The sequence below is a fragment of the Saccostrea echinata genome, unplaced genomic scaffold, assembly GCF_033153115.1.
Source record: "Saccostrea echinata isolate AGI-Se365-2 ecotype Australia unplaced genomic scaffold, CSIRO_AGI_Sech_v1 ptg000060l, whole genome shotgun sequence".
NCBI classification, from domain to species: domain Eukaryota; kingdom Metazoa; phylum Mollusca; class Bivalvia; order Ostreida; family Ostreidae; genus Saccostrea; species Saccostrea echinata.
This window is the reverse complement of record NW_026889809.1, coordinates 5,343,398-5,370,962: the sequence shown is the minus strand read 5'-3', so window position 1 is coordinate 5,370,962 and position 27,565 is coordinate 5,343,398. Positions and strand designations below refer to the sequence as shown.

General features: G+C 32.4%; 1 protein-coding gene across 2 annotated transcripts in view; it reads left to right on the top strand.

Annotated features, from left to right (window-relative positions):
* Positions 1-14,858: 14,858 nt before the first annotated feature.
* LOC133174872 (RYamide receptor-like) overlaps positions 14,859-27,565 on the top strand; it is a 50,754-nt gene continuing 38,047 nt past the window's right edge. Inside the window, exons 1-2 of one of the 2 annotated variants that reach the window (XM_061309980.1) lie at positions 14,859-15,652; positions 18,122-18,261. In XM_061309980.1, the coding sequence (XP_061165964.1) occupies positions 14,870-15,652; positions 18,122-18,148 (810 nt within the window). In that variant the 5' untranslated portion in view covers positions 14,859-14,869 and the 3' untranslated portion in view covers positions 18,149-18,261. Of the gene's footprint in view, positions 15,653-18,121; positions 18,262-27,565 lie in introns of those variants that run through there. The other variant, XM_061309979.1, reaches the window with a different exon arrangement.

Here is a 27,565-nt window from a genome sequence, read left to right as displayed (position 1 = left end):
TTTAAATTAAATATTATAAGCTGAAATGTTTGATCTATGCATGATCATTTTTATTTTAAACACGATCTACTTCTTTAAATCCTTTTCAACTCATAGCACCATCCAGATAACATTTCATTAAATTAAATTCTACAATATTCTGACCATATTTTGCAACCCAAACTGTGGTATTTGTTTTAACTAAAAGCCTTACGGCCTTCTTAAAGCTTGCAAAATTTTTTAAAAATAAATTTTCAAAAAGTTGATCTGGTGTTTGTTTATCAGTACAGTATTTGTTCATTCGTTACTAACACATTTATAGTAGTAAATATTTACCATAATTATATCCCCGTAAACAAATTGGAGGGGGGGGAGGGTATATACAGGAATCACCTTGTCCATCTGTCCATCCGCACAGATATCCGTGCAATCTGGTCCGGGCTATAACTTTGTAACTGAGAATCATAGGAAGTCCACACTTAATACAGAGATTCCTTATGACCCGAGGGTGCCTCATGAATTTGACCTAAGGTTATTTCGGAACCTACAAGGTCATTGCCAGAAAAATGTAGAACTCTAGTCCGTGTTATATTGTTATATCTTTGTAATAGAGAATCATTGAAAGCTCATACTTAATTGGTAGAAAGATGAGAAAGATTAATTGCTTCTGACCCAAGGTTGTATTATGATCTTGACCCAAAGGTAATTCCGGCAAGTTCAATGTCACTGACAGAAAAAGTATAAAATTCTTATTCTGGCTATACCTTCGTAATAGAGAATCATTGGAAGCTCATACTCAGTACAGAGGTTGTTTATGACCTGAGGGTATGCTATGATCTTGAATCCAAGGTCATTCCGGCAAGCTCAATGTAACTGGCAGAAAAAAGTATACAATTCTTATCGAAGCTATAACATAGCAGTGGTGAATCATTGGAAGCTCATACTTGATACAGAGATTGTCAACTTTCCTTATCTATATAGTAATATACCGCTATCACCTGTATATGATGTTTACATCTCCAAACTTATTCGATACTCAAAAGCATCAACTTTCCTTTTTATGTAGTAATAACCCGCTTTTACCTGTATGGTGTTTACATCTCCCAACTTATTCGATACTCAAGGGCGTGCTTCGAGTAAGATCAATTTTAAGCCGAGGCAGGCTACTGACATATAAGTTGATATTACTGACATTTGAGCTTGAATACTGTTCGTTATATCTACATATATTTCATTATAAATGTTCTGAGATCGATCACTGTTTATTATCTTCACCTTTCTTATTGTTTATGACCTGAGGGTGTGTTCCGATCTTGACCCATGGCCATTCATGCAAGTTCAAGGTCACTGTTATAATCAGTGTAAATTTATGACAGGTCTATGATTTTCTAATAGAAAATCATTGCATGTCCACATTTCACTAAAAGATTACTTATGACCAGAGGATTTTTTTCACCAGTCCTTTTGGCAAGTTCAAGGAGTTACATATACAAAATTTGAATGGGCACTTTTAAAAATGCAGCGGGTTTATTAGTTTGTGATCTCGCTCACAGTACCTCAACTTAACACATTATTTCCTTTATGATAATTGTTGTATTAGTGTAACGAAACAAAGTAGAAAAATCTAAGCTAAACACACACCTCAAAGCAAAGAAGTTTTTTTTATAAAGTATCAAATATGCTTTTTAAAAACTCTTATATCCTGCATTTAAGTGCATTAAGATTCTACTGTGAATGCACAAAGGGCAAGGCCTTTACGCTCTCACCTTAAATCGAAGTAATGAAAAACGTTTTAAAGGCTAGATCGGTTATCACATGACGCATATGTATACAATTATCATATAGATAGCTCTGAAATTGTTACATGAACTGCTAAAGTAACCGGCAATTTTGAGAATGACCTTTCAAAATCAAATCGTAACATTTTCGAAATATCATCCGCTAAAGTAACCTTGCAATGTTTAACTGTTTAATCATGGTTATGTCACATCGTCACTATGCATTAAAACTTTGTGGTAACCTGTTGATGCTTTGTAAGGCACAAATCAATCACACACTGGATAAACATGTTTAAATGAACAATCGAACTGACACAAGAACAAAAATTAAAGAGCCTTTCATATGTAGGCGTATAAAAAAGAAATCAGGTGCTTTACTCCATTTTGACAGAAGGACAATCTATACCCTAATCAAAAATGTTTTTTGTATATTGAGAAAATTATATCGTATTCAGGTGTAAATAACATTGTCATGTATATTTCATTTTCAACACAATGTACCAGACATTTCCGCTAGAAAAAAATATTCAAAGACAGAGAAATAATGCTAACAGAAATCACTGTAGCCTACATAAATCGCCAAATTACGAGCAAATTGAATGTTTAATTAATTCATTTTGGTCTAATAACATGCAACAAATGCTTAGATTGATTACAAATTGAGTGATATACTGTATATTTTAATTCATTTTATTTCAGATATAAGGGCAGTTCACTTTAAGTGCAAAACAATACCACAAGATTAAAACTCTTTAGTGCACAGTGTTTAAAGGATCCTAAGTGGAGTGTTTTGTAGACATGTATTTCCTTTAAATAGCCAACAATGCAAACAATTGTAACAACCGAACAGGATATGACAGACTAAATTCGATAACAAATAAATATTCCCAATTAGAGTATATTGAGAATTTCTAGCAGCAGTTGATACGTTACTCATTAATATTAGCATCTATTTGTGTATACAAAATAGATGCCTTTATTTTACGAGAAAAGTATATTTGCAGGGACCTATATACTAGTATATAGGTCCCTTATACATTGGCTTTTAAGAGTCGGGCTTGGATGACACAGCAAGTATCTATATAAATGGTCGGGTTTGTTCTTCACATTCCTTTCTGCTGAACCTTTCAAAGGTAAAGACGCATAACAAATGCTTGCAAAAAATACATCTAATTTTTGCTTTGTAATTTTAAAAAATCGTATAATTTTCCATTTATGTATTGTTTTTCAACCATTTTAAAGCTTTTATTACTGTTGATGTTTATTAAATAAGGCGGATGATGTTGGATTCAAAATTTTTACGCAGCAGACGACGCACACGCGGTTATGCCAAAAAATAATTAATTTACCATTGTATTGATATTAAATGATCAAATATTGGTTATCAACATTAATTATTGTCTTTTTGTTTCATACTGCGTCGAAATCGGAAAATGCAAACCCAGAATAGGGGAACAACAGTATGGAAACTCGGTCGGACCTTTTTTGTGGACACAGTGAGGATGGGTCAAAATATAAGTCAAAGAAAAGAAAAGCATATAATCTGTGAACCAGTTGGAGGTTAACGCAGACAGACGCATTTTGCCGGAAAACGAATCTGACATGCCATCTCGAGATTTTAAGCAAGGAAAGACAACTTGATGTGCTTTGATTTGAGGGGTCACTCAATGCTGAACGAAAATTAGGGACATTGCTATGTGAAGAAACGTTAACATTGCAGCCTATGGGAAAACAATTAGTGGGCTGTACCCAGTTGGAAAACCAGACACTGAATATACGTATCATCACAATCCAATATATCAGGTACATCCAACACCTTTGAAATACATAAATCGGTGAATGTTTATACTTGATTAATCTTTGCCATTGTAAAATGAGACAAAAATATAAGCAATAGTCTGCTTATGCAGTGTATAGATTTTGCTTCTAAAATTTAGAATTTATTTCTATTTTTAAAGAAGGGGGGGGGGGGCTTACTAAGGAAAAAACTAGTAAGTTTCAAACAAAAGCACCGGAAATTCAAGCTGAAAACAAAATGTATATAAATATAACTACCAGTAAATCCTACAAAATTATGTCACAATAAAATAATCTTTCAAAAAATACATTCAAATAATATTTTATTTTTACCATAGAATTCTCTCAAAATAAGGACAAAAGACTTATATTTGCCTGGAATTGTTCAAAACTAAGGTCAAAATAATTCAATAGATTGTGCATAGATGCTATTGTTAGGTGCACATTGTACAGCAGCCTTAACTTTGCCATTTGTCCGGTTATATTAGTAGAATGTTCTGGACCTATTATACATTTATATTAGGTTTCTATTTGTGAGAGGATTAAGTTTAGTTTTTGTGTAAATTCAGGTAGTATGAAATATAACAGATACAATGTTCTGTGTAATTGTAAAGTAGAACTTGGTGAATCTTTCAAATCCAACTATTAGGCACTACTTACAACATGGCTCAGACTCAACAATGATTTGTTTGGAGAAACAATCAATTTATGAAAGCATCAGAACCAAAGAAAGCCCTAACATTCTTGTTTCATGAAAGAATTTGTAATTAAAGTTAGAGCACTAGATTATAAAAATAAATAAATAAATAAAATCTGTAAGCAAACACTCCTTATCATATCTCTAGTGTGTAATGAATTTAAATAAAAGGGAGAATGAAACCACCTATCTTGCCCAGAGAAGAGTATTGTTATATTTATTTAAATGCTCCATATCACAAGTTGTTACAGATTTACACTCGAGTTGAGCTTCCAACTCAATATATATGACTTGAAATGGGGGGATCTTAATTGTGTGGGGTCTGGGAGCAGTAAACCTCTAGAAAAGGCCTCTCTCAAGTCTCGTATCTTTAGGTGCTCTCGTCGAGGATTCTATTTGCTAGCTATTAAAAATGAAATGATCTTGTAATACAAAAAGGGGGGATTTACCATTGTTAAACCACATAAATTATCAATCTCATATTGATTAAGTTTGAATGAAAAGGAATATGCAAATATTTTTATATTAACATCCATTTTCTATTACTGGAATTAGGATATCTTTGTAATGATCCTGTAGAGTGCAAATGAAAGGTTGGAAATTGCAACATCTTGTACAAGAATGTTTTGTGATCACTTATTAAATTAATGAATACATGTATATCTTAATGACCAATTATTAAATCAAAAAAGTAAATACAGTCAAACCTCATTGTATTGAACTTATTGGACAAGAAATAACTTCAATTGAGATGTCGGATATTTGAGATGTCAATATTAGAATGCTTGAGGAGTAGGTGTCAATCTGAAGTAACCATTTTATTTATGATATCAGTGTTCCAAATACCAAAGTTAATATTACAATTACTTCTGTAAAGCAATTAAAACTTATAGAGAACATTCATCAGATTGTATGTTGCAAAATGAATATAGGGTCTTATTTTAACTATATTTAGTTGTCTTTAGACATCAAAATTGACCCAAAGAAAAACTTTGTAAAGTACATGTACCTTAAATTCTTCATAATGTAGCAACTATTTCTCAGAAGAGTCCTAGAAGGATGCTTATATTTTGTAATTTTATACAGATAATGCTGATTTTTTGACTTCGGGCATTGGGCTTACATTTTAATGTGTTTGGATCTGAAAACTCCTAACAGGGTGCTTATATTTTGTAATTTTGTACATGTATATAATGCTGATTCTAAGACTTCAGGATGTACATTTGGTTTACAAAATGAGTTCGGTTTTGTTTTTAATCAGAACACCAGAAAAATATAATTTCCTTTTTGGATCAAGTCCATACTGATAGCAGTACTAGTTATACTCAGGCTCATTGCATATGAAAATATATCTCCAATTGGTGTCATTAATAATCAAATATCTATACCTAAAAGAATTTTATACTTTGCTATGCATTTTGTACTACACTGGAACAATATGGTCATGCAGAGCTGTATAGAGTTCTGATGCACATACCTGTGTCACAGGCATTAATAATGTTTATTGAAAGACTTTATCAGAGGTAAAGGAATTAACACATAAATATGATTAGTTGAGTATACTAGTATTGCAAGCATCTGTAATAAAATTGCAGCCTAAAAATCACAGGTTCAAATTGGCACTGTCAACGTGCCAGATATCTTCATTGCAGCTAAACTGGTTATTGGTAAGTATAAATTTGAATAAACTTGTTACATGTATCAGGTAATGTATCTTTTTCTAGGAATATCATTAAGACCAATATATATTTTCAAAATATCAATATTATTATAATTAACAGTTCTACAACCATTGGTAACCATAACTAAGTAGTGTGATATATTCTTATAATTGTGTAATCTATATTTGGGTTGGGAATCTCCCGAGGAACTTGCATATTTAGGTATCAATAGGAATATAGTGAGATTCAACCTTGAAACTGGAGTTTTTGAAATGTGATTAAGGATTTCAAATAGCTCTACTTAAAATTGCTAATAAGAGAGTGAATTCTCGGTGACATGAAACTTGATTCATCAAATAGCAGCATATGCATTGGCTTTCCTAGCAATTTTCATGGATTGAGAATTATGCTATATGTAATGATAATGAATGAAACTCCCCCTATTTGGTTATAAATCTCCAGATATTTGTTTTGATTAGTTACAACCATGTATATAAAACTTGTCTTGGCTAATAGACAATTCAAAACAAAATTAACAAGCAATGGTAAACTTTATGTAAATGCATTGCAAGGTGGCATATACATCTGTGAAGCAGGATATAGTAGGGAAGTTTCTTTCTACAAGACCAAAGCTTTATTAAGCATATAGGGAATAGATTTTCCTGTTATATCCCGGTCATGACAAGAAGCACACGGCGGGTGTGACCGGTCGGCAGAGGATGCTCACTCCTCCATGGCACCTGATCCCACCTCTGTGTTTTAGAGGTCTGTGCACATGTTTGCTCTGCTCCACATATTTCATTGGCAAGTTTTGATTACTTAATGTGTTATAGCACCTTTCTTAATAGAGGAAAATTCAAAATTTATTCCCAGTCTGCTGAAGGATTAACACGTGTGTAAGTACCCAGCGGGAAGGGGGGTCTTGGGCAGTATTGGTCGTGGAACAGTTGACTTGTTTTTGCTTCCCCCAATGTGTGGGGTGATGCAATCTGTGCCAGCTTGCAGCCATGTGGCGTCTGCGCACACCAAGTCAACTGATAACTGAATATTTGTGTGAAACTTGTACTGAACTGTCACCTTGTTGATATGCTAATGCTAGTGTAAACTAAGCTAATAAGCTTACTCTTGGTGACAGTGATATATACTTTAGAGCTGTAATATATAGTACAACTTTGAAATATGAAAAAGTTTGATATTTGAAGTTTGAGATGTTTGATCTATCAAGTTTGAGATATTTGATATATTATGTACAAGATTTGATATATGAAGTTGATATGCTTGATATTTGAAGTTCGAGATATGACTTTGATTTTGAACAGTTTGTATGTTGATTTTGAACAGTTTGTATGTGTGCTGACCCTCCGCGGTAAACCCGGGACGGTTAGACTTTGAAACACACATGAAGTTTGAATTTGGTGGGATTGCCCAGTTGAAATGGCATCCCACAATGTTTGTATTTTCTTGTGCCACGGCCAATACTCGCCACAATAAATAAGTATAAATTCTATACTGAGTTTTGTGTCATTTTCTCCGTATAAATAAATAAATTTTCCCAAGAATTTGTGGTGGAAATGATCTACTTCTAAAGATTGACATAGGTACATTATCAGGCCTTTGTACGAGATACCAGAGGGTATTATCCCATTGGAATTAAATTGAATTGCTATAAATATAACAATTTTTTTGTATATATGATTTGTGTAGACAATGTGAAAGTAATTTCGAAGTCACAAAATAAAAATAATCATAAATATTTAAAGTATATCATGACGAAATGTCTTCAGACTTTAAAGGGGCATAAACTCATTTGCATTGTTTTGTTCAAAACATCTATTTTCATTTAAAAAAAAATCAGTCAATAAATTGAACTTACATGCAATTTTTTAAAACTCACTGGCAACGGCATCTTCAAAATAATACGTCAAACACGTGTTTTTAAACAGGGGGATCTACTATCTACTTATCGTTAGTGTTTACGTTTTTCCAGATGTGTTCGATTTGCTTACTCTGTATACATCACTGAACACGAACTGACAACACTGATGGGTTTGTTTTGCTTTTACATATGTTTATTCCGACTTTTCTTTATCATATTTCATCACGACGTATATACTGTAGTAAAAACGCCCCTGGCTTTATCTTTTATAATTTTTCCACAATTTTCCCTCTTTTCTTAAATAAGTACCAAAGATAAACCTTAGTTCGAAAAAGTTCACCTACGTATGACCATTAAAACACCAAAAAATTGCATTTCTAATAATTTTAAAATAAAAAAATTTTAAAACAAGATTTTATGATATATCAATTTGAAATGCTCTCGCAACCTGTAATTCCTGATAATAAACCAAAAAAATTGAAAATAGTAACTTCAAATCTTAGTCCTTGCCCCTTTATCCCTTTTCTTATATAATCAAAAATGGGCAGTTTTACAATAAGCAAATTAAACAAAACATTTCTTCTGAATAGCAAACATCGTTGGGCGAATTTCTTCCTTTTGTGCTGTTTTGATTATTATTGGGAGATTTACCTGCATAAAGAAATTCATTTATATTACAGTAATCAAAGGACTCGGTTTAATTATACTTCGATCAAGATTAATCGACCCAAACACTGGAATAACTGCCAAAATTAGAAACTACGTTGAAAGCGTCGAAAAAAGATTTTAAGTAAGATCTCTTCATAATGTCTGACTGTCATTAGAATTGCCATTTTTGTCCAAAGTGAGCAGATTCTGTCCAGAACAAATTAACTCTAGAGCGATAATTCACCCGGTATACCTCACCATGCTATACGCATACTTTGATGTGAAAGATCCTCTCAGAGCGACGGTATCGTGGTCGAGATACTTTTTTTAAACAAAAATGTTTCATCAATATCTCCGAATACAATTAAATTCATTCTAAGGCAAAAAGATAAAATATAATTATTGGTAATAGAAAAGTGACGATGAAATAATTTAAAAGCTTTGTCCTGATACTTAATCATTGATCATTAACATATGGTAGTGTCAAACTTGTTCTTATCTTGTGTTGGGTCCTCAAAGAAAGAAGGATAGTCATACGTTTCCATATATGCGTAAGTTAATGCTTTGTTCCGTAAGCATATGTTTTCTGGCAAAAATATCTGTAAAATTAGAAACTGGACGAAAAAAGTAGCTTAACAACCTTTTAGAGGATGCCCTATGTTCGAAATAGAGTATGCTTCCGCATGTAAGGATATAATCTGTGTAATTGAAACTCTTCATGAAATCACAAAAACTCTTAAAAATAAGTGGAATTTTATTAATTGCTTGATCAACATTGATTATAAGATGTTTTGTATCAAATACTATTATATTTAAAATGAAATGGGAATTTTGGTATACAAACTTTTCTTACCAGCTTGTAACCATTTAATAGCCATGTCATCAGCAGCATTACATATACAAATTCGATGATAACGGTAAGTATTTCTTTCCTAAATCATAGAGATGCAGTGATTTTTTTTTACTAGATATTTGCTTGTCTTTTCAAAAGTTTATTTGAAAACAAAAAATACAATCGGTGTACATGTTTAGTATGGCATTATTAAATCGTTTTAAAATACCATTGCACGTTTATTAAATATGCAAAGAAATTATTTCCATGTTACCTAATCAAAAAATATTTTTATTTTAAAATTGAGGGAATCTATTCCGCAGTTTTTTTCTGAAAAAAAAATGTTGTTTATTTTTAAGATTCAAATAAAAATTATGTACATTTCATTTATTATTTTAGCTTTCTTATTTCAAGTTTTCTAACATTATTCTTCAGTAAGAATCTTCTAGTCTGAAGCTTTGGAAAATTTAAAAAAATATACATGAAATTTCTACAACATAAAAATCACTTTTACCACTTTGGTGTAGAGATCCAACTTAAAACAGAAACTAAAATGAAGGATAACTTATGTAAAGTAGTCTATGATATAAAATGTTAGACCGTTTGGGCGGATCATTCAACGTCGGAAAGTCAATGAGCCAAATGTCCTTCAGTAGGACTTTCATAGGGCCGATTCAATAGTTGAAATATAAACTTACTTGCTGATCAAGGGTGTTCTGCACATTGATGTGTGAAAACCTCCCCTGTTTCTCCAAAAATATTACCATGTAATACTTAGATTCAATTCATCACTGGATGCAAGCTGGTTTTTACTTGATAGAATCTTTTTGTAGAAATAGAATTAATGTACGTTAGAGAATAAACACCATTAGTCAATGAGTTTGGTTTGTCTCTATTATGAGTAAATTTTCTTAGACAGGCGTCAAATACTAAAATCAATTGCCTGATGTCACTTGTAGAAATGATGTAAGATCTCTATAATAAGCGAAGGAAAGCGAATAGTTCTCAAAAGCCTAGCAATGAATGAAATATGGAGATAACGAACAGTATTCAAGCTCATAAGTCCATTCAAACAATACAAATCAGGAACAGAGCAAACACGGACCTCTTAAACATCAGAAGTGGGATCAAGTGCCATGGAAAAGTTAGCATCCCCTGTCGACTGGTCACACCCACCGTCTGCTCCTTGTCATGATCAGGAAAAACGGAAAAATCCGTATACAATTCAGTGTGTAAATAATTGCCTAACAATTAATATGATCAGTCAGCATTAATTTGACTTAATGATAGATTGTATTTGATGACAAGGTCATTATATCGACTATAAAACTTGCAAATGGATGACTTTAAACGAGACTGTTGATATTCGTGTTTCATTAACTTGTTTGTCAATAGCTTGCCTCGTTTTAGTAATTGCTCATACGTAGAGCATGCACTTGCATATCAAATAAACTGAGAGACATAAAGCGACCTTTGGCCACAACTGTTCTAATAGCCAAGAAGACATTAAACCCCCCGCTTGAAATATGGGAGTATAACATGTTGGGGTGTAGGTCCGTACGTCCTTTCATATGTCCATACATGTAACACTTAGGGGTACCCGTATCTTATCCGAAACGCCTCCTAAATCACTGAATAAAATTTGATGAGACTGTAAAGGTAGTGTCATTGTGCACCTCTTATTTTTCGCTTTGATCAGACACATATTTGCCATCCTTTCTACAATATTGGAGGTACCCATCTCCTATTTGCAACTCCTCATGTACAACTGAATAAAATATGAGACCCTCACAGAAGCTTTATTACAGATACCCATTTTGCACCTCCAATTTTTTTGTCTCGATTGGATACACATTCGGGGTTTTCCATACATGTAGGCATAGCAAAAGCTGAAGATTGCCAATTTTTCTTTAATATTTGGGGAATCCATCTCTTCTCTGCAACTCCTTTAACATTGAATTAGATTTACTTGAACTTTCACAGAATTTTTATTACATGGAACCATTGTTCACCTCAGTATTTCCCGTTTGATCGCACAGATATTCGGGGTTTTCCTTCACAAAAGCTGGACTTTGCCATTATACTCTTATGGGAGCGAGGATTATGAATTTGTGAGCTCAGGACTTACAGTGCCTCAATTATCAAAATGCATTTCTATTCAGCAACTGTTTAAAAACGATGCCGCTGAAAGAAGTAGGCGTAGAATACTGACTACATTATGACTTTTATTGGGAAATACTCCTACGTAGTATGTATTCATTACCTCTTTCAATTAACATAATTATTTTTGTTCTAGGCCTACACGCTAAAAGTTTTCGTTTTATTATTAACGTACCTAAAATATTACATTCACGTTTCATGTGATTTAATTTCTGAATATGTTAACGTTTCTACCTATGATATAAAAACACAAATAAACCATACAGTGTTCTCGGTAAATTTTCATTGATTTTTTATGACACAAGGTATTTTTAGATTATAAATTCTCAAATAATTAATGATACAGAATATTATGTCATCAAAAGTTTACAGAGATAATAGTTGATGCTTGAGTACATAGCTACATAATTGGTGATTGTTGCAGTAACTGAAGTCTTAATGACTTGCAATGCTAAACTTTATCATATTACATAATATCATGTCCCCCATCGAAAATTTCATCCAAACAATAGTCACAAATAGTTCAGCTTTATACATTTGTCAATATAGGAAATCAATAAAATATAAAATATTTACAAACTAAAGTCAGTCAATATGAAATTCAACCAGAAGGCTTTTTTGAAAATGTACAAGTATTTTAAAAACAAATATTTTAGTTAAAAAAATTAAGTTATGTCTGGATTACAGAGTTTCCATTTTACTGAAACTTTTACCGACAAATACTAGTTCACCCTCTTTTTTGAAAGCAGTGTTAATTTATGAGGGCGTATATTCCTTTAGAGAATTCATCGGGTCCCTTATCCTTTTATTTCAATTTTATGTGTAACAAAAATCTGGACTTATTATACATGGATCTCACAAAATATAAGAGAAAAAAATTTAGCAAGTTAACTATTATAATAAATTGAGATCAATAGATATCAGTTCTGATGTTCTCGTTTTACATGTATATTCCCGGTGACTTAGAATTCAATATCCAACACAAGAAATTAACAGAATATGCACATAAAAGAAATACTTGAATAACTTTAAATACAGATGTTAAAAAAATACTTCATCTAGACGATTTATGATTGACCGTTTTATTCTGTTTAAGTTCGGTTAGAACCTATAATTAAAAGTGTTTATGGAATTTTTAATATATTAATATTTAATATACTGTATCTAAATTATGATGTAATATTTTCAGACTAAAGGTCCTAACAAAATTTGATGGAAAACTCGAGAAAGAAACCCATTGCGTGGAAGATGGTATTAAATATTATAAAGAGTGCCTTGTACACTTGCATCTGTTCAAATCGAGAATAACTTATTGATTTTTTATACAAGAATAAAATTCCATCTGTGTATAACAAGTGTCATATATCATAAAAAATATCTCTGGGACAACATTACTGATGGTACAGCCCTACTGTGATTTTGAGAGCTAAATCGCCATTATTGAAGGTTTAATTAATTTTGTTTTGTCAAAATTTTATTTTTGTCAAAGTTAATTTTATTTTGTCAAATTTGCATGATAATGATTTAAAACACTTGAAAGCAAACGTACAAATATTGTAACTTCAGAATAAATGTTGAATCTTAAGATGTTTGTAGCTTTAGAGAAATTTATATTTTCACTGATAGAATTCATCAAATTAGTTTTCATATTTTTTTTACTTAAAACTACTGCAATTGGGTTAAAGTGTGCATTTCTCCTAATAAAACATAAATAATCAGACTTTTTAAAATTTAGGTTGTCTGAGGCACTCAGATGGGTTCCGTTCCGACGTCGTGCATCATTCGCATACCTTTCAACACTTCCACCTTCTTCCAGGCACGTAGCATCGATTTAAAAGGGAGGACCCCCCTCCCCCCCCCCCAAAAAAAAAAAAAAATCTGACAAGCAAAACCTAGAATGGTCGACCTTAAAGCAACAAAAAGTGTGTGGGGTGGGGAGGGGGCTAACTAACCAGCATCTAAACAATTTACTATAGCTAAATACTTTACTCAGAAGAAAAGTTTGGGCCGGGTCCCTCGCGATCTACGGGCCTTTCTTCAAATATGATGAGCAAGTTTCGACCAATGTTAATATGTAGTACATGTATTTCTAGATTAAGGGAAAACCAAAGGAGCATGAAGAAGGTGTCCGAACCATCAAAATTGATGCATTCAACAAATAATTTCGACACTCCTAGAAATCTCGCAGACAAACCGGTTGCATGATGCTTATACGCAGCTTGGTTGTGAAACTGGTTGGTTATAAATTGAAAAATAAAACAAATTTAAAAATATTCTTCTTTATACTCATGGACACTTAACAGGCTGACTGTTTGAATTGATTTAGTGAACAGCTAGTCCTCTACCAAAATTTTTAAATTCACGTAACCTGGGCCCAGGGTTCGATCCCTGGATGGGCTTAGTTGGTGATATTTGATAATTTTATTTATTTCAGAATACTAAGCAATTAACAAACTGAATATATGACTCAAGTATTAATGTGGATCTGAGTTTATCGTAAACTGTAAAGTTCAGTTTAACCGAGTCCAGAATTCAAGATGGACTGAGTTGATCATGAATTTAGAATATTTTGATTCCAAGGTGACCTTCAAGGCTCAGGGGCCTCTTGATTTTCAGTAAAATACAAATTTTCAAAACATAAAAATTGTTTAGTATAGAATAAAAAATGTAATTAAGCAGCATTAGCTTTTCTACAGGTTAAAAGCTAAATCCACTCGACCATCTTTCAGTAAAATGTAAATCATCCATTCACAAACCATTAAAAATCATCAATGAAACAGATTAAGAATAAAACTAAAAAGGAAAACAAATGTTACGTTTTTCTCTACAACGCTACATATTGAACCCAGATGCTATTTTTCAGCATTATGTTTTGAAAAATAATAGATATGATCACTTAATTAATGTTCAAGATACGGTATAGCTGAATGGCATATAATCAAGTGTGAAATTCACAGCCGATAGTATTGTTAGAAAGCATGTGCACGTGATAACCTATTCAACCTCACCAATTTATGCATTACTAAAAGACCTCAATAGCAAACCTATCGTGCTCTTGCATAAATTTTAAAATGGATCACATTATAACGTATTCATTTTTAAAACAAAATGTTTAAAACTGATATTTTCTTTTCCTCCATTTAGTAGAGTTTAAACCTACGCTAGGAGAAGGGTGAACTAAAATATTTTTAGAAATTGATATATTTTTCCACAACATGTAACATACAGCTGTATACTGGTGAATTAAGTTGGTAAAACTGAAAATAAAATATCAATTATGCCGATATTTAATCTTTTCTCAATGCAAGTTATGCTCTATTGCCTGCATAAACTATACATTGAATCGACTTCATGTATCATATAAAGGCTAAGCAAGCTAGGTTTGTCGATCATTCGCAGAGCGATACGCGTCTTAGCCTATCTGAAAAGACCGGTTGTCATATGCAACGATTACAGGCTTCAGAGGATCACAACTTACAATTCGAAATGGAGGACAATACAAACATGTCAAACCAAAGTGGCCAAATTCTTCTTGAAGACGACTGCGTTTCAAATATAGGACTCACAGAATGTGTATTTTTAATTCTGTACTCTTCAATAACCGTTGTTGCTCTTGTCGGAAACTTTGTTGTATGTTACATCATAGTTACAGAGAAAATGCTTCAGAGTGTTACAAATCTTTTTCTGCTCAACATAGCAGTTGCTGATATAATGAAAACAATTATTTTGGTTCCATTCTCTTTCATTCCAAACCTTATGCTTGCATACTGGCCTTTCGGGAGCTTTATGTGTCCCTTTGTTCTATATACCCAGATTGTAACTGTGTTTGCCAGTGCCTTTACACTGGTTGCAATGAGTGCAGATAGGTATGCGGCAATCATTTATCCACTGAGACCAAAACTTACTCACAAAGGAGCGGTGTGTATTTCTGGAGCAGTGTGGGTTATAGCATTTGTAGTTCCAATCCCCACAGCCATTACAGGGAGGGTTAAAATAGCATTCGAAAACTTAACAGGTATATGCCAGAAGGGAAGATGCTATGAAGACATGGATGAAAAGTTCAGATCAACGTATAGTCTTTTCATCATGCTTCTTCAGTATTTCATTCCGTTATTAGTACTTACGTTGACTTACAGCCGTATTGCTTATATGATCTGGATAAAAATAATTCCGGGAGAAGCTGTTCAACGACAAGATGAACGCCAAGCCTCTTCAAAGCGAAAAGTAAGTACCTTTACAATAAATGTCGTTTAAATCCGAACCTTGTTCAATAAAAGTACCAACCATTAAAAAAATTACAGCAATAAAATGTCTGTATAAAATAGTGTTTCTGTCATAAACCATTGTCCAGAACTTATTATTTGAATTAATAACTGATGTGAAAGTCATTATCATTTGTCGGAAAAAGTAAGAAAATTTTGTTTGAAAACAAATGTCAAAAACTATCAACTTGGGCTTATATATTTTTTTTTGTCAAGAAAATTCATTTAATGAATCTAAAATAATTAAAGTTTTACAATATTCTTATGAACTGGTTGTTACTTTTGAGTGCATTTATCCTAAGGTTATATTTGACCAAAATGATGACACTGCTTGAGATAATATTGCACCATTGTTTGTTTGCTCCAATCATTTAAGACTATTACTTCTTTTATTGTTCATTAGCAACGTGCTTTTTGTGCTCCGTTCTTCTTTTCAATTTACTTAAATTCTGAAATATGTTTAATTTGAATCTCTGAGTGGAAATGATAATGCTGAACTTAAATTCTGAAATACGTTTAATTTGAATCTCTGAGTGGAGATGATAATGCTGAGCTTAAATCCTGAAATACGTTTAATTTGAATCTCTGAGTGGAGATGATAATGCTGAACTTCGAAAATAAAAATCCTTGATCAAGGCACTTAGATTTAACTAGATTTACTTTGAAAGATAGTTGATGAAAAATACATAGATCTTTGTAGTATTTTCGATAATAGGAGCGCTTTTATAAAAAAGCAAGTCAATCTAAGTAGTATGGAAGAAAGGCTTCAATCAGGCCGTAGAAGGCGGGGGTGGGGGCACACAGGGATGCCCCCCCCCCAAAAAAAATTGCTAGTATATACTTTACTATGGAAAATAAAGCTCCTTTACGTTATCTTTGATTACTGTTGTGCCCCCTCAATAAATTTACAAGTATATACTATCTACTTTACATTACAAAACAGAACTATTTGCTATTGTGCCCCCCCCCCCCAAAAATGTCCGATGACTTTTTTTTTTGCTTGTTAAAGATTCCTGTTATCCCCTCCACCTCAATGATGATGTTAATAATAAAACTGCTCTCTGCCTATGGGCCTGTATAAAACAATTTATTGAATAAATTCAATAAGGAATATGAAATTGGGAAACAAGCAAAGCTTTTATATACTGCCTTCATATATAATAGGCCAAGACAAAGACAAGAAGTTCTACTTACACGTAATACTAAAGTATTCTAGTAATCAATGATAAAGATCATGCATCACACATGAGTAAATAGAAAAAAAAATATCAGGAGGATAACTACCTTAAATTTACTTACTGTTCCAATACAGCACTGAGGTCATTGAATTTATCTTTATGTACGTATATTTCAAACAATATAAAATATTGTTCAGTATCTTCAATACAAAGGCCGCATTGTTCACATGATTGTAAACTGATGAAAATAATTTTTTGAACGTGCATTTAACTTGCTTGCTTTTTCGAAACTGACGATGTAAAACATTTCCTTCGCTATTACCAAACTTAAGTATTTACTGGATTGAATTGTTGCTCTCCGAATCTTATGCTTTGCTTTGAAGATTCATAATGATGGAGAGTTTTAACATTCTCATTAAGACTGTTACAAAATTGTATTGTTGAGGGAATGAAACTTTTGTAATAGAAGCTTGTTTCACAATTAGTGTCCATAGTTATTAGATACAGACAATAAGTTGCATGTGTATTGAACTCTGAAAAAAGGTTGAAAAATTGCATATTAATATCCCACCCTTTTAAGTACATTAACCCCCTTCCCCGAAACATTCTCCCAAACGAAAGTTAAAAACCTGGAGTAAAATATACATATGAGTATCAAGTATGACCCGACATATCTCTTACAAGAAAATACATTGTATTTACAAGAATATTATCTCGTTATTACGAGAAAAGATCTCGTAATTACGAGAAAATTATCTCGTTATAAAAAGAAAATTATCTCGTAATTTTGAGAAAAGATCTCGTTATTACGGGAAAATTATCTCGCTATAAAAAGAAAATTATCTCGTAATTTTGAGAAAAAAAATCTCGTAATTACGAGGTAAGATCTCGTAAAATTGCGAGAAAAAATTGTATTTAAAGAACCGAGTTGCATAAACGATGAATAGTCTTAGAAGCATTTTGGTTGGTTAACTGGAAAATGTACCAAGTGAATAAAATTATCAGAACAATTTATCTCTTATGATTTCAAAATAAAGAAATTTTTGCACATTTTAGCATATTCAAAGAATAATGTAAATATAATTAAGGAATAACTGTCTGGGTTTGTTTATGTTTTCTGTTTTATGATGTAATAAATCAATATGTTTTCAAGTGATTTATGCATTGTCGCCGGAAACGTTTATGCAAATTACAACGAAAACAAACCGATTGATTATTTTTTAAAACCAAAACTTTATACAATTATTTCTTAGATAACGAATCATGCAGGAAGATTATGAAGGAGGCCAGGGACAGATGAAAGATTTCAGAATAAGGAGGGGGCGCGATAAATCTTTTAAGGAATCTTGGACTGCCGTTAGACTCAATGAGTCCTGTCATCGAAGCACCCAGAAGCCCCTTCGTTCTTTGAATGAAGTATTCTTATTACGAAATTTAGCATAGTAGAACTGTATTTTTGGTACACACCAGTTTTAGTTTTGGTCTCTCTTATATTTATAAAAAAATATGTATTTTACATCGAGTTTACTTGGTATCTTTTTTTACAAATAGTTCATGATCTTTCATTTTAATTTGATGTTAGAAGAGAAAGATTACGCAGACACTGCGTGAATGTAGAAAAACAGACATTTAGATTAGCAGGAACTGCGAAATGACAAAATTGCTTCACTGAGGTGGTTGGGGAGGGTAAGAGATTCAGTACCCTCGGAGGAAGAATTCAAATCTGATTTTGAATTGTCTACGGATTTTTCAGTTTTTAACGATCATGACAAGGAGCACACGGCGGATGTGACCGGTCGACAGGGGATGCTTACTCCTTCATGGCACCTGATCCAACCTCTGATGTTTTTGGAGGTCGTGTTTGCTCTGCTCCCGAATTGTATTGTCTGAATGGACCTTGAGCTTGAATACTGTTCGTTATGTTATCTCCATTTTTCATTAGTATCAAGTACAAAAAATAAATTCACGTTCTCACTGTCTCGAAATCACAGGTACATGTACAATGTAGTTATCTCGTTATCAAGAGATATTAATCTCGTAATTACGAAAAAAAGATCTCGTAGTAATACATTCTGGTCACGTGATGTTTCTCTATATTAAAGCTTTACTCTTTCCGTCGTTCTTTTTTATGCCCCCGTATCGAAGATTTGGGGGTATATAGTTTTTGCTCTGTCCGTCCGTCTTTCTGTCTGTCTGTCTGTTTGTCCGCAAAAACTTTAACATTGCCCATAACTTTTGATTGGTTTGAGCTATGGCTTTCATATTTCACATGTGTATTCATTGTGACAAGACCTTTCTTTGAGTACCACCATATTTGTCCTTTTGACCTTGACCTTGGAGTTTGACCCAGTTTTGCAAAAGTTTACCAAACTTTAACATTGGCCATAACTTTTGAACAGTTTGTGCTAGAGCTTTCATACTTCACATATGTAAGACTTGTGACAAGACCTTATTTTGGATACAAACAACTTTGATCCTTTGACCTTGACCTTGGAGGTTGACCAGTTTTGCAAAAAATTTTAACATTGGCCATAACTTTCGAATGGTTAGTGCTAGGGCTTTCATACTTCACATATATAATTCTTATGAAAAGACCTTCCTTTTGATACAAACTACTTTGACCCTTTGACCTTGGAGTTTGACCTACTTTTGATAAACTTAACCTTGGCCATAACTTTTGAATGGTTGGTGCTAGGGCTTTCATATTTCTCATATGTAAGACTTGTGAAAGACATTTATCTGGATGCAAACTACTTTGACCCTTTGACCTTGACCTTGGAGTTTGATCCAGTTTTGCAAAAACTTTAACATTGGCCATAACATTTGAATGGTTTGTGCTAGGGATTTCATACTTCATATATGTAATTCTTGTGACAAGACCTTCCTTTGGATACCAACAACTTTGACCATTTGACCTTGACCTTGGAGTTTAACCTACTTTTGGAAAACTTTAACTTTGGCCATTACTTTTGAATGGTTAGTGCTAGGGCTTTCATACTTCACATATGTAATTTTTGTAACAAGACCTTCCTTTAGATACCAACAACTTTGACCCTTTTACCTTGATCTTGGAGTTTGATCCAGTTTTGAAAAACTTTAACATTGTCATATTTTTTGAACGGTTAGTGCTACAGCTTTCATACTTCACATATGTAGTCCTTGTGACAAGACCTTCCTTTGGATACCAACAACTTTGACAATTTGACCTTGACCTTGGAGTTTGAAAAACTTTTACCTTGGCCATAACTTTTGAACGATTTGTGCTACGGCTTTCATATTTCACATGTGTCTTTCTTGTGAGAAGGCCTCTCCTTGGGCACCATTAATTTTGACCATTTGACCTTGACCTACATGTTTGACTTACTTTTGAAAAACTTTAACCTTTTCCATATCTATTCAATGGTTGCTACTAGGGCTTTCATATTTCACAGGTATATTTCTCGAGACGAGACCTTACTTTGGGTAGCAACATATTTGATTTGCATTTGAGAAAGTTTAACCTTTGCTATAAGTTGCCATACGGGGGCATCAGTGTTTCACAAACACATCTTGTTAAATGCTGTTTTAAACAAGCATACGTGAGAGTATTGCATTAGCAATACAAGTCCGCGACGTGCAAGTGTAATCTGGTTCCCATTCAAAATTGAAAATGCCTAATTCCATAAAAAAAAATCATTGAAGCAAAACATAATGCAAACTTGATCTATAAATCATCAAGATACACTCACATACCAAAAATTAGCTCAATATCTGCAAGCACTCAGAAAAAAAGGTACGGAAAACCAAGTGGGACAGACTAACAGACAGACAGAGGGACAGACAGACAGACGGAGGGGCAAACAGACGGAGGGACAGACGAAGGAAACCTATAGTCCCCTCCGGTTTCACCGGTAGGGAACTAATAATAGAGGTTCGAGAAATTCAAAATCTATTGAAGAAAACTTTTGTAATTTTTGTGAATTAGACCAAGCATGGGATTGGGTGTCCCTCTAAAATAGCTTTACGTACTAAGAAAGGCATGAGCAAAGACCTTTTGCTTTAGGTCTGGGTACCAATGACAAAAGTATGTAAATAATGGCTTAACAATTAGTATGAAAAACTTCAGTCAGCATTTGACTTAATGATAGGTTGTATTTGCTTACAAGGTCACTAAAAGGCTTTCGTAGAAGGGGGACTTGTTTATCGAAAAGATTTGGTAAAATAAGCTTTTCCAAATATATCATAAGAGACATCCTATTTCCCTGTAATAAACTGTAAAAGCTTCTCTGTCACCAGTATTTACTTAATTTATTTTTATTGAAATACCCAATGTAGATACAAACTGAGTGTTTAGAAAATTACAGTCTCGAGAATAGTCAGCTCAATGCAAATCCCGAACACTTTCTCTGAAAGATTATACAAAAAATAAAAAATAAATAAGTAAAAAGATAAAAATAACAAGATGTTTGCCAAAAAAGTAACAGATACAACTGACATGATACTTTGCAATAAAGCTTAACTGACACATGAGTTACTTATGATTTCATTGCAATTATTTTTTCATTAATTATATATGCCCTTCATTTGTGCCAATTATTACTCTCCTTATTAATCCTATATTCTTTCTTTGTAGTTGTCGGCTAAGAAAGCATATATAATAAATAATATTAGGACTCAAAGCTATTAAGGGGACAGACAACAAGGAAAGTGGAAGTGGGGAGGGGGTGTTGGTTGTTAAGACCATACTCTTGGTTCAAAAAATATATTTAAAAAATATACATATGGAATGGTGGCATATTTCTGCCCACTACATGCAATATAAATTGTGTTTACATGCGAGAAACTTATGTCAATGTGGAAGATAGTTATGTCTACATGCATAATAATTATGTTGACATGCAAGTTACAAATTTCTTTAAAGAATCTAATTTTAATGTTGGTAAACTTATTTACTAACGCCAGTATACGACGTCATATACAAACAAGATCCAACAGAATTATGTTAACATGCGACTTATTAATGTTAACATACAGGATAATTATGTCAACATGTGGCTTATTTATATTTACATGCAACATAATTATGAAGATAACTATGTTGACATGCAATTTATTTATGTCATTATGTAAGATAATTATGTAGACGTGTAACTTATTTATGTAAACATGCAAGATAATAAGTTGCATGAAAACATATATATCTCGTATGTTGACATTATTTACTTCCATGTTAACATAATTATCTTGCATGTTAGCATACATAAGTTACACGTCTACATAATTATCTTGCATGTTGACATACTTTTCTTGCATCTGAACACAATTTATCTTGCAAGTAGGAGGCAGAAATATGCCACCAAAATATGGAGAAGCTGACACCTGTTTGTTTTATAGCCCCGAGTCATAAAATAGAAAAAAAAATTGAACAATTTGTTCAGTACGAAAACAATTATTACAAGGGATATCACGCCGTCACATTTTTGGAAGCTATCTAACACTTTCATCAAACATCTACATTATATCACCTGAAAATGAAATGTTTTATACATAAATATCTTAAAGCATATTTTATACATCTTTTTATTAATCTCGAAAGAATTTATTCATTCTGTTGAATTTTATGAATGATAAAATTCAGGTTTGTGCACTTATAATTACAAAATTAATGGCATTTTCGTCTAATATTTATTCATTAAATTATTTGGATTTTAGACAAAATTTACTCGTGTGTTTGTCTACACATGAAATTCCTTAGGCGTAACAAGGAAAATAAGTAAGCGATGAGAAGGAACATTAAGTTCATGAGTAGTAATCAGTCCCTTGTAATCATGGTATGGAGTCACAAATGAGGAAGGAAAATAACAGTATTTGTCATAACAGTTGTTGCACATTTACCTGCTATAAGCTATCAAAATTATTGTCCAATAGTTCAATTCACCCCCTATGGACCTCAGGAATCGGAAATCCTATCTAGTCTTTACTAGGGTATCAGCAAATCAATTTTAGCATATTAAGTATTCTGGAGACTGTTCGGGTTATGTCAGATAAGTTAGAGCAAGTCTCTACCAAGCTAAACAAATTACTAGTACCTCATTAAAAGGAGACTCAATGAACTGGAAAGGAAAGTCGTAAATGTATAGACAGAGTTAAAACAGTTGAAGGTGAACGGTGTAAAAGAGTGTCTGACAAATATCAATAAACTGTATGTTGACCCCCAAAAATGTAACCAACATTTAGAATGGAATTTTGTTACTGATTTTAATTGAGTTTTGATTATATTGCTGTTTGAAAATATGGTTTTTCAAAAGAAATAATTTAGAAAGGAACTTTTGAGATGTCACCTGTTTATAACCAGTATTTTAAAAAAAACTTACTGATATTTGTAATCATTAATATTTTTATTCTTAAAGGTAGATTCAAAATTGATCTTAATAGTAAAAGTAAATGTAAACAAACTAGTATTGTAAACAATTACCAACTTTGAGTTCATAAGATATATACGAGATTTTACAATATATTTTTTTTCTAGATTCTTATTTTGTGTTCACAAAAATCTTTACAAAATTTTCATTTTAAAAGGGAAACGCCTCCAAATAAATTTATCAACAAAACATAATAGATAAATAAATAAATAAATAAATAACAAGAACAGAAGATTATAAGAATGAGGAATGGGGGTGACCACAATCATTTTCGACAAAAAAGAAAATTGAAAAATAAACACCTTCGACAAAATATGTGATGCAGCATTTATAAGAACATAAAGAAATGCTTCGTTAATTTTAATTAAATTATGCTTTAAAGGATTTTCAATTTGTTTTATCCCAAGCTTAACTGTAGATGCCAACACATTTCGCTTTTTGTATATGGGACTATTGTCTGAAGGTGAATTACAATAAGAGTACCTTTAAGCTTGTCTTCATTGAGACAAAGACCAACAGGAATTAAATAAGAAGATAACAAACAGTATTCAATCTCGAAAGTCCAATGTAACGATAAAAAAAACACGGACGTCAAAATTTAGAGGTAGGATCGGGTGCCATGGAGGAGTGAAGATGTTTTGACTTTTCACTCATACAATTCATCTATATAGCTAACTATTTTGTTCACATAACTGGTTGTCTTATATCAGCATTATGTTATATTTTTTCAGCTTATAGATTATTTTGACATATTCTCACTGTGGTCTATCGATTTAATTCTAATGATAATTATGTTTTATTGTAAATGATGTAAATTGTAAAGATAACGAAGTGACCAATCTCATAAAAACAGTAGACAAAACGAATCGTGAACAAGACAAAAGCACGGGCTCCTAGAAACACTAGAGGAGGGATCAGGTCCCTAGGAGGAGTAAGCGTCCCCTCTTGACCGGTCCCACCCGAATTGAACCCTTTGTATTGATCAGGTATATGAGTACTCTTTAATCAAATTTAGTATAAAAGCAATGAACTAACAAATGGTATCAAACGTCAGACAAACAACGACCCAACTTTAGGTTGTATTACAAACAAGGTCATTATAACTGGAATTTTAAGTTCATAAGGATTTTTAGAGTATGATAATCTATTGAATTAACGAGTGAACTTATGGGCCCCGGCAGAAGGTGAAAAGATGAAGAATCAAATTAAGCATAATTTTTCTTCTTAAATCATAAGTTTTAATATCTAAAATCTAAACCATAAGATTCAACAAATTTTATCGCTGAAATTCATGTATATATAAAGAGCAAAGCCATACCATGTGGTAGGGGTCGGCCGACATTCGTGATTTTATAAAGTAAATAAAGGAGGGGCTTTCATTTCAAAGCCTTTCTTTACAGTCAGCCTAACGTTGTACAAACTTGTGAAAGACGAAAGACTCATTATACATTTAAAAAAAACTTAAGTGAAAGTAGCACAGTTGTACATCATTATGCTGGTACTTAAATATTTTAAAAGATGTGTGAAAAGTTCAACATTTTTCTTATAGCAAGCTAGAGTAATTTACCTGTGTGACCTTTGTTGAACCCACCTGTGGAATAAATTATTTAAAAAATTCACGTGAGTTCTACCCAAGTAAACATTCCTCAAAGGTGCTCACTGTGCAACATAGCCACGAACGTTTTATATCATTCACCAAAATCTTGTCGCTTAGAAATGTTTGTATGTATTTGGTTTGAAGAACAACGGGAGAGTAAAGAGAGTTTAGTGTCTTTTAAGATGTCATCATGCATAAAACTGTCAAAGATTTTTAACATTCATGAAAGACAATGGTACCGGCCATAATATAACGAAATTATAAATGAATACAATAAATTACATGCATGTACATATGAATACAATAAATTACTTGTATGTACATTTGATATAAGGATAACCCATTCAAGCTTTAAAGCTTGTTTCCAATTGGGTTCCTAAAATATAGATTGAAAAAATATTAATAATCAACAATTATTTATTTAAAGTTACTCATGATTACAAAGCTAAATGAAAATGATTTGCAAAAGCTTTTTAACTCAGTGTTACTTACATATTCAGCTTTACATGTTCAAATAACATTGATAATAAAAAAATCAAATTTTGTTCTTAAATGGTAGTACAGTAAAACATTTCACCCTTTACACCTAAATATCGTTTTGTAATTTAAAATTGATAAAGGAACTAAATTAAGTTAATATTTACTCTATTATTTCAAATGCAATCGCACAAAAATCTTAGTTTGATCATTGCAAGTGCTAGACAGCTTCATTGGATTTTTTCATAGATAAAATAACACGACAAACACACCCGTTGATGATCCACCACCCGATAGTTCAAGTATCGATTTAAATATCTCCTCCCCCTTATTTAAATAGACGAAATTCAAATAGGTTCGGTACGACTTTTCCGGATTTGGGTTATGTAAAGGCATTCAAAAATTTCCAATTGTTTCAAATCCATGCTGATTTAGTGCTGTTTAACATGATTTTAAATTAGAAATATCCACCAGCGTATAACTATTACCAAAAGAAAATGATTTGATAATATATTCTGGATTAAAACGGCACTGAAAAAGGGACCATTCTCTAATGCTTAGGTGCAAGTGTCCTTTGTTCGCCGTCATATTGCATTCAGATATTGACATAATTTAATAGTTCTATACAGGAGCTAACATAACGTTTAAGTAGAAGTATTCTCATTTTATCTTTACGAGAAATATTGGTATTGTAAGTGGTCTTATCAAACATTTACAAATGATATTTATATATTACTGCGAATTGCTGATAAGTGTTATCTTGTATTACTTTTCATTAATAAATGTGAATGTTAATCTACTTTCGCAAGACAACCATATGGAGTCAACGAACAGTTTCAATAGGAGATCATTGACCAACGGAAAGAACTATACTCCAGTTGTCAACAAAATCACACGACAAGTAAGCAGTGATGATTGCTGATGAAATTGAGTTAAATAAATGCTTTCTTAAGTTGGTGACTTTAATAGTTAAGTTTAAAATACTGTTAACCAGCATTGAAAAAATATTATGTTACCCCGAAGATGGTCGGATTAACATATTGTTATCGCTCGACTAATTACTTTATCCGAGTATTTTCTCGTAGATGGTCTGGAAAATTTTGATGTTACTTTAAAGAATTGATCATAACCAACTGTAGTTGTGTAATAAAAATTTAAAATCTACAAAATAAAAATTGTTGCCATGGAAACAGACGAAAAGTGGTAATTCTTTTATATCATCCTTCTCAGTAACTTGCCAGCCAATTAAATAATCAGTGAGCTTTCTAGACCCTTTACATGACTATTCAGTTGACTGAAAGGTGCAGGTTCATCCTGTAAATCTTTTTGAAACTTCAAAGGCTGATTGCTTTATGTTTTCCGAAGTGAAAAGTATCTCAAATTTGACGTTATTCCACCAGGATTGAGGAACTTCGGTAAAATGTCGCACTTTTGTGGCCTCCGTGTATGCTTTGAATCATAATTTTTGCTGGCTTTCAAACAAGCATCATTTAAAGTTCTTAACTGCAAACTATCACAGTTTAAACTTCGTTTTTTTTTGTATATCAAATAAGGGACAGAATTCTGCTGTTACAATACCCTGTCCTTTGTTATAAAAACAAGGGCCTTGTAATTGATAAGAAATATTGCTTTGATCACTATTTGATAGCGCTTTTAAAAACACAAAGTTGTAAGCAGCTAATTCTACCTCTGGATTTGCAAGTGTCCTTATTTTATGCCCTGTTCACAAATTTGAATATTGTAGGTTTTTTTGAGATCGATCATTTCACTGTTCGTTATCTTTACGTATTTCATTTTATAGGATAGGATGATTGAAGAAATGTAAAATTTTTGAACATTATAGCAAGTTAAGTATTTCTTAATATTTTGAAAATTTGAGATTAGAATCATATACAGCCAAAATAGATCTAAAAATATATTTATCAATCCAGGATTTCATTTTTGTTGTATCATCATATACCGTTAAATGAATAACATTACCATGAAAGACGGATGACAAGGCTTATCCCTGTCTAGAGGGAAACTCGAGGAAATCTTTCAATTACCGCAATTTGTCCATACAATATGGAAAAATCAATATATTATATATTGAAGATTTATTAGAATCACGGCTCCCGGATTCATTGGTGGCAAAAAATAAGGTTTGATAGGTATTAATACGTCAGTCGAGCAATATTATCCTAATGAGCAATGTGGCTCGTGACGGTTGTGTTCATAATATG